The 8,294-nt window shown below is 38.2% G+C and overlaps 1 protein-coding gene across 1 annotated transcript in view; it reads right to left on the reverse strand.

The window, feature by feature from the left end:
- The window catches only part of TRIM37 (tripartite motif containing 37), a 110,789-nt gene that overhangs the window by 80,428 nt on the left and 22,067 nt on the right, over positions 1-8,294 (reverse strand). Inside the window, exons 6-8 of the mRNA XM_017861564.1 lie at positions 6,966-7,053; positions 3,789-3,911; positions 2,455-2,578 (exon numbers count right to left, since the gene is read on the reverse strand). Of these exons, the coding sequence (XP_017717053.1) occupies positions 2,455-2,578; positions 3,789-3,911; positions 6,966-7,053 (335 nt within the window). The remainder of the gene's footprint in view (positions 1-2,454; positions 2,579-3,788; positions 3,912-6,965; positions 7,054-8,294) is intronic.

An 8,294-nucleotide genomic window follows, 5' to 3' on the forward strand; every position in this document is an offset into this window, starting at 1 on the left:
GCTAATTTTTTTTCTTCTTTTTTTTTTTTTTTTTTTTGGTAGAGATGGGGTTTTGCCACATTGCCCAGGCTGGTCTTGAACCCCTGGGCTCAAGAGATCCACCTGCCTCAGCCTAGAACTTTTATTTTTGAAATAAAACTCAGAATTTCAAGATTGCAAAAAGAGTTAAAATAAAGTATTAGCTAGAATCTAATATTATCAGACATAAATTCTACTCTCTCCACATCCCACAATCCTAAAACATTAGCCTATGGACCACATTACAGTACATAATTAAACTTAAAAATGAGCGGCAGAGGCCGGGCGTGGTGGCTCACGCCTGTAATCCTAGCACTTTGGGAGGCCAAGGCAGGCGGATCACAAAGTCAGGAGTTTAAGACCAGCCTGGCCAATATGGTAAAACCTTGCTTCTACTAAAACTACAAAAATTAGCAGGGTGTGGTGGCACACGTCTGTAGTTCCAGCTACTTGGGAGGCTGAAGCAGAAGAATCACTTGAACCTGGGAAGCAGACGTTGCAATGAGCTGAGCTCTTGCCACTGCATTCCAGCCTGGGCAACAGAGTGAGACTCCATCTCAAAAAAAAAAAAAAAAAAAAAATTAGTGGCAGAGGCCAGGTGTGGTGGCTCACACGTGTAATCCCAGCACTTTGGGAGGTGGAGGCAGGTAGATCACTTGAGGTCAGGAGTTCAACACCAGCCTGGCCAATATGGTGAAATCCCCATCTCTACTAAAAATACAAAAAATTAGCCGGGGGTGGTGGCACATCCCTGTAGTCCCAGCTACTCAGGAGGCTGAGGCAGGAGAATTGCTTGAACCTGGGAGGCGGAGGTTGCAGTGAGCTGAGATAGTGCCACTGTACTCCAGCCTGGATGACAGAGCGACACTCTGTCTCAATAACAATAATAATAATAATAATAGTAATAATAAATTAGTGGCAGATATTACAGTATGAATTAAAAATCTGAGGCTTATGAGACTATTCTGAAGATATACTAACCCTGAAAATATCCTTTTCCCCACCTCTTATCCTTAGAAAGAATCCTATTTAATCATAAAAGCTATCTTGGAAATCACAAATTATAATTTTCATAATGAAAATAATTTGCAAGCCACAAAAGCAGGGCAAGTTCAGTTATTGTAAAGGGAAGTTATTTCACGGAGTTATACAGGTAGCAAAATTAATAAACTTAAGAGATCTGTACTGTGGTATTATTTAACTTTTAGTTGATTCAATTAAATGAATGAAGCAATGAACAAATTCACTCAAGAAAAACAACACCATATGCAAATATGTATTTGGCTACTACTGAAGATTACATCAACAGTTAAGATCCCCTCAATTTTAAAGTCCTAATATGTATCAACATCCAGCACTCTACATGGCTTAATGAACTTAAAGGGATCTCAAATATTATCTAAAGTTCTGAAAAACTAAGATCACCTACATGTATGACTGCAACTGAGGACCTAAGCACAATTATGATTTTCATTTACATGAAATCTTTAAGTGGCATTGTGACCGGTATAATCAATACCTACAGGTTTTGTCTAATTGCGTGGTCTGTGGGAAAAAAACTAAAAATCAGATATTAAATAGTATAGTATTATAATAGAAAAGCAATTTATGAAATGATATACAAATATACAAACTCAAAGATATTTACATCTCGTTTTTTAAAAGTTAAAAATAAAATGGATAAAATCATTATTTTGGATGACACAAAGACATGGCTAAAATCTTGGGAGAATCAAGACAGCCAAAAAAAAAATTCTTTGTTCACACCTTATTTAAAGTATATATATTTCACTTTGGACTATGCTAAAAAAAATGCAAAGCTGGTTTTAGTCAGCAAAACACTGGAAAGACTAAGATCACCAAAACAAATCAAACAAAACTATAGCATTGGATCAAATTCTTACTTAAATTTTAAGTTTAATACCAGGTTCCACAATCAAAGAAGAATGAAAGAATCTTTGAAAAGCAAAAGATCACCAATAAGTATAATTAAACATATGTAAAATGAACCCTACTAGAAATCAAAAGCTGAGACTTTAAATCTCTAAGAAAAAACTGTCAGGGGATGACGCTGGTATTTACAAATGTTAGTTTCTTCATCCTCAATGAAAATGGATGGAAAGGATATGGAACATTAGTAGAAGGAATTCTGTTAGATTTGGAGAAAAAGCTACCTAACAATAATGCCCAGTGGCCATTAGGATTTTCATCCAAATGGCTATGAACACTTGGATTGTCATCCAAATGGCTATGAAAACTTTTATCTCCTACCATTTCTAAATACAAGTCAAACATTTATCTGTCTAAACTTTAACAACATGGAGTTGCCTAAAATCTCAAGATTCCTTCCTAGGATCACGACCCTTACTCTTCAAAGACTAAATCTCAAAGAAGCTGAAAGCACCAGGTACCCCAGCAGCATACAAAAACACTTACCCATCAGTGTTATAAGTTTATTCTTCAGCTGTGTGTCTAACCGTGCAATCATCATCTCCACTGCATTCCTAATTTCCCGAACACGCTCATCTTTTGCATTTCTTACAGCTTCTACGTTCCTTTCCTAGAAGATAAACAGGTAAGAATAATTTTAATTGGGTAGATTTTAAAAATAGAAGCACCACATTATAATATTGCCAAGAATAGATAATAGGAAAAAGGTAGAGGAAGGTCAAATGGAAATGACCCAACTCGCTTATATTTCAAAATGGCAGACTTGCAATCAAAAACACAAATTTTCTGCATAAAGAATGTTACAAATGATCACTTGGTTCTTGATTCCTAAAGGGGTAAAACAAAGAAGGCATCTGTTTTTAATTTAGCATATGGTCCACAAACTTCATTTTAAGTTAGGAAACGGTCCATAAATCTCATTTATGACTGTCATTCTGCCAACTTGAAACAAAACGTATTCTAAAAATATGCTTAGTATTTCATTCTTTGGGGCTTATCACACTTTTTCACAGAAATAACATTATACATAGCCCACTAAAGCTGTTTGACCTATACAATATCTAAAGAGTAATGTTAAATATTACACTTTCAACTCTGTGGAGTTCTAAATCAGGACATCACAAATAGTTCATTGCTTAGCAAAAGAAACTCACCCAAAAGCTGGAGATCCAAAGAGTGTATAACTTAATGAATGACTGTAAAAGTCAATATTGATTCTGTTTAGAAGTCAATTATTAGGGCCAGGCACAGTGGCTCACGCCTGTAATCCTAGCACTTTGGGAGGCCAAGGCAGGTGGATCATGAGGGCAGGAGTTTGAAACCAGCCTGGCCAATATGGTGAAACCCTGTCTCTACTAAAAATACAAAAATTAGCCAAGCATGGTGGCAGGTACCTATAATCCCAGCCACTGGGGAAGGTGAGGCAGAAGAATCACTTGAGCCCGGGAGGTGGAGGTTGCAGTGAGCTGAGATCTTGCCACTGCACTCCAGCCTGGGGGACAAGAGTGAAACTCTGTCTCAAAAAAAAGAAAAAATAATTATTGACTCTGTAACAAATGGACTTTTTAAATTCACCGATTTTCTAATTCTGCATAAGTGGTAATTCTCTGACTCCAAATGCTTCCTTACAAGCCAGGGGTTTTGTATGGAAATTTCTCAGTTACTCTGAAATTTATGGGATTTGACTATAGGTACAGCCTATCAAATTTGCTAATCTTGAAAATCTTGATTTCAATATCTGATTAACTTATATTATATAAATATATTATTATACATTACAGATTGAAAACAAAATAATAATATTTTAGTAGTAGTCTTACCACTTCTTGAACTAAGCTGATCAGTTCCATGAGACGCCGACGAAGTTTGGCTACCTCTTCATTCACTTTAGTGACATGTTGCTCATAAATTTCTGCCAAAGGTTTAAAGGTATGTCCGCCATGCTATTTAAATTAGAGTAGCTTTAGAATACTTTCACGTATCTCATCTGCATTTACATTCCTGTGTAACACTCTATGGACACTAATAAACTGGTAAATATTTCAAATGAACTTTATCTTATTAGCTAATTAATTTTGTTGAAGCAGGCCAGTGCCTGCTTAAAATCACTTAGTCCACCAGGAACTCTTTCAAGATTGTAAATAAAGGGCTTTAGCAAAATACTCATTTAACTAGAAATTAACTTATTAAAAAGAACCAAAATCTTTAGCCACAGCCCAAATCAACTGCTACAACCTTATCAGTCACTCACTCTTCTCTAAGGCAACACTAGTTTTCTTCCATGTCCTCAAACTTCTTTTTTCAGGACTTTACAAAAATTACTCCCTCTTATTAAAAAATAATTCTCAGCTGGGGGGAGTGGCTCATGCCTATAATCCCGGTACTTTGGGAGGCCAAGGAGGGCAGATCGCTTGAACCAAGGAATTCAATACTGGCCTGGCCAACATGGCGAAAACACGTCTCTACTGAAATACAAAAAGTAGCCACGCATGGTGGCACACACCTGTAATCGCAGCTACTCAAGAGGCTGAGACATGAGAATTGCTTGAACCTGGGAGGCAGAGCTTACAGTGAGCTGTGATCGGGTCACTGTACTCCAGCCCAGGTGACAGAGAGAGTACCAAAAAATTATAATAATTTTTTAAAAACAAAAACCAAAAATAATAGTAATAATGCCAGGCACGGTGGCTCATGCCTGCAATACTAGCAATTTGGGAGGTTGAGGCAGGTGGATCACCTGAGGTCACGAGTTCGAGACCAGCCTGGCCAATATGGTGAAACCCCATCTCTACTAAAAAATATAAAAATTAGCTGGGCATGGTGGCACACGCCTGTAATCCCAGCTACTCAGGAGGCTGAGGCTGGAGAACCACTTGAACTCAGGAGGCAGAGGTTGGAGTGAGCTGAGATCATGCCACTGCACTCCAGCCTGGGTGACAGAGTGAGACTCTGTCTCGAAAAAACAAAACAAAGCAAATAATAATAATTCTCCATCTTCCCTCTCCCATCTTATTTGTCTTAATCCTACTCATCCTTTGCAGCTTAGCTCAGATTTACAGGATCAGCTGCTAGAGTTATGCATCCTCATCAGCTCTCTGTATTTATTCCTCCAATTTATCACACCAATTAAATATGTAATTAATTGTTTGGTATGTTCATCACCAAATCCCTAGTCTTTACCACAGCTGAATGAATTAGAAAGACACTCGAAGAAAAAGCCCAGGATACAAAATTAACAAAAGCAATGAACCCATTTTCCATCCCACAGAATTGCTACAGAGATAGAAGGGTAGTTCTGTAGTAACCTCACAAATTCAGTTGCATTCAACTCAAAGAACAATTTTATAGCTAACTACTTAAAATAATTTTGATTGGTAACCAGAATTATTAAATTTTAATATAAGAAGCCTCCTGTAAGTTCTTACTAGAATTGTCTTATTTAGCCAAAGTATCCCATTATTGTCTCCAAAAAAGATGTAGATTTTTACATGTTCACTTAAAGTATAGAAAAAAAGTCTCTACTTATTCTCTTACAAAACCTATGTATTTAAAGTATTAAATGTAAGAACTTCTTAATTTTTTCTAGTCAGCGCATTAATATTCAAATTCTCACAGAAAGCTCTCTGAATTGAGTTCTACTCAACCAATCTGGCCTGTCACTTTCTCGGTAAAACATACTGACTGATGTCCACAGAATGATCAATTCTCATGGCAACTCTAGATACCTACCCACTTCCATTTCCCCCATCACTTATTTTTCCTCACTAAGAATCTATTGTATTTATTCTCAACCTATTTATGCCAATTGTACTTAATATTGTAAGGAGATCATTTAATTACGTATTCAGAGGCCAGGCACAGTGGCTCACGCCTGTAATCCCAGCACTTTGGGAGGCTGAGGCAGGTGGATCACCTAAGGTCGGGAGTTCAAGACCAGCCTGACCAACATGGAGAAACCCTGTCTCTACTGAAAATACAAAATTAGCCAGGCGTGGTGATGGCGCATGCCTGTAATCCCAGCTACTAGGGAGGCTGAGGCAGGAGAATCACTTGAACCTGGGAGGCAAAGGTTGTGGTGAGTCGAGATCCCGCCATTGCACTCCAGCCTCGGCAATGAGTGCAAAATTTTTTCTCAAGGAAAAAAAAAAAGTATTCAGTAAACAACAGAACATGACTTTAAAATAAAAAAGCTGCTTCTAAGAAAACTAACTTCAATGCTTCAAGCTCAATAATGGCAGACTGTCTTTAAAAACTGCTCTTGAATTCAATTGGAAAAAAGAATCTAAAAAACAAAAAATAATTATAAGATCTAGATATGGCCGGGCGCGGTGGCTCAAGCCTGTAATCCCAGCACTTTGGGAGGCCGAGACGGGTGGATCACGAGGTCAGGAGATCAAGACCATCCTGGCTAACCCGGTGAAACCCCGTCTCTACTAAAAAAAAATACAAAAAACTAGCCGGGCGAGGTGGCGAGCGCCTGTAGTTCCAGCTACTCGGGAGGCTGAGGCAGGAGAATGGCGTGAACCCGGGAGGCGGAGCTTGCAGTGAGCTGAGATCTGGCCACTGCACTCCAGGCTGGGTGACAGAGCGAGACTCCGCCTCAGAAAAAAAAAAAAAAGATCTAGATATGTGCATTCATGTTGTTTCACAAGTGTCTAAGTTCTTGCTCCGTTTTAAAGGAACTAAAATTGGAAACCCTGGCCAGTACATCAATCAACTGACCTTTAATGAAAAAAGTGACCTGGATCCTACAACAAAAAGATTTGCAAATCAATAGAGGATATGTTGCATAGGTGTTAGAGGTTAAAATATTTATGTAAGGGGTCCATGTCCTACATTAAACCGCACAAACAAGATTCTCTGGAATAAAAGTACAATACCTTTAATAAAGCATCTATAGAGCACGAGAGCATAATGAAACTATTTTCTATCTGAATAAGTATTTCAGTGCCTTCTAGTCTCTAACTAAAAAAAAATACTGAATTTGTTCTGCTCACCATTCCTCCCCAAAGTGCACACTGATGGCAGATACACTTCTTACAAGTCCAGCAAAATACACTAAGTTTTTCATGGTGATTTTCACATCTATACATTATAAAAAGAAAATAAAGTTATAAATTAAATAAAATTGGAACATTATCACCTCCACAAATTCTTAAGCTTGAGCAAACAGGTCAATTTTAAATGATTATGTCTCAAGAAACAGTATAAAATGTACTCCATGCCTTCTGTAAAGTAAGCTAAAGAAGTTTATGTGGACAATTTTTTTAAAGTACTGTTTTCATTGATCTGGACTTTATAATCACATGCAAAATCAGATTTGCTTCTTAAAGACAGCATATATATTGCATCATTTCCAAGCAGCACTACAGATGATAAATTCTATTGTACTACTACATTTTGGGCATGTGCTTAATAATATTGATTATGCATTTACACCTACATGAGCATGCACAAGTACTTTTCCTACATGTGGTCAATGATAACAACAATCAAGACACATGATTAACTGCATGATTTAATACTAGACCCTCACGGAAAATTAACAACTCAATCTCAATTTTAAACTTTCTTTTAAACTGGATATTCACATGAAAAACAATAAAATTAGACTCTGTTATGGACTGACTATGTTCCCCCTCAAATTCATAGGGTAAAGCCTTAACCCCCAGTGTGAATGTATTTGCTGACAGAGCCTTTAAGAAGGTAACTAAGGTTAAGTAAGGATCATAAGGGCAGGACCCAAATCCAACAGCACTGGTGTCCTTCTTAAGAGGAGGAGACACCAGGCGTGCACATGCACATAGCAAAGATCATGTGAGGACAGAGCTAGGTGGTGGCCATCTACAAGTCAGGGAGAAAGGGAGGCCTCACCAGAAACCAACACTGCCAGCATTTAATCTGGGACTTAACACCTATCAGAACTGTGAGAAAATAAATTTCTATTGTTTAAGCTACTCAGCAGTATTGTTATAGAAGACCTAGCAGACTAACACAGACCCTTACTTTACACCATATACACAAATAAACTACAGGCCAGGTGTGGTGGTGGCTCATGCCTGTAATCCCAGCACTTTGGGAGACAAAGGCGGGTGGATCACTTGAGGCCAGGAGTTTGAGACCAGCCTGGCCAAAATAGTGAAAACTCCTTCTCTACTAGAAACACAAAAAATTAGCTGGGCGTGGTGGTGCACGCCTGTAATCCCAGCTACACAGAAGGCTGAGGCACGAGAATCGCTTGAACCCGGGAGGCAGAGGTTGCAGTGAGCTGATAATCACACCACTGCACTCCAGCCTGGGCAACAGAGCAGGACTCTGCCTCAAAA

Source organism: Rhinopithecus bieti, unplaced genomic scaffold (genome assembly GCF_001698545.2).
Source record: "Rhinopithecus bieti isolate Rb0 unplaced genomic scaffold, ASM169854v2 scaffold_57210, whole genome shotgun sequence".
Classification (NCBI taxonomy): Eukaryota; Metazoa; Chordata; class Mammalia; order Primates; family Cercopithecidae; genus Rhinopithecus; species Rhinopithecus bieti.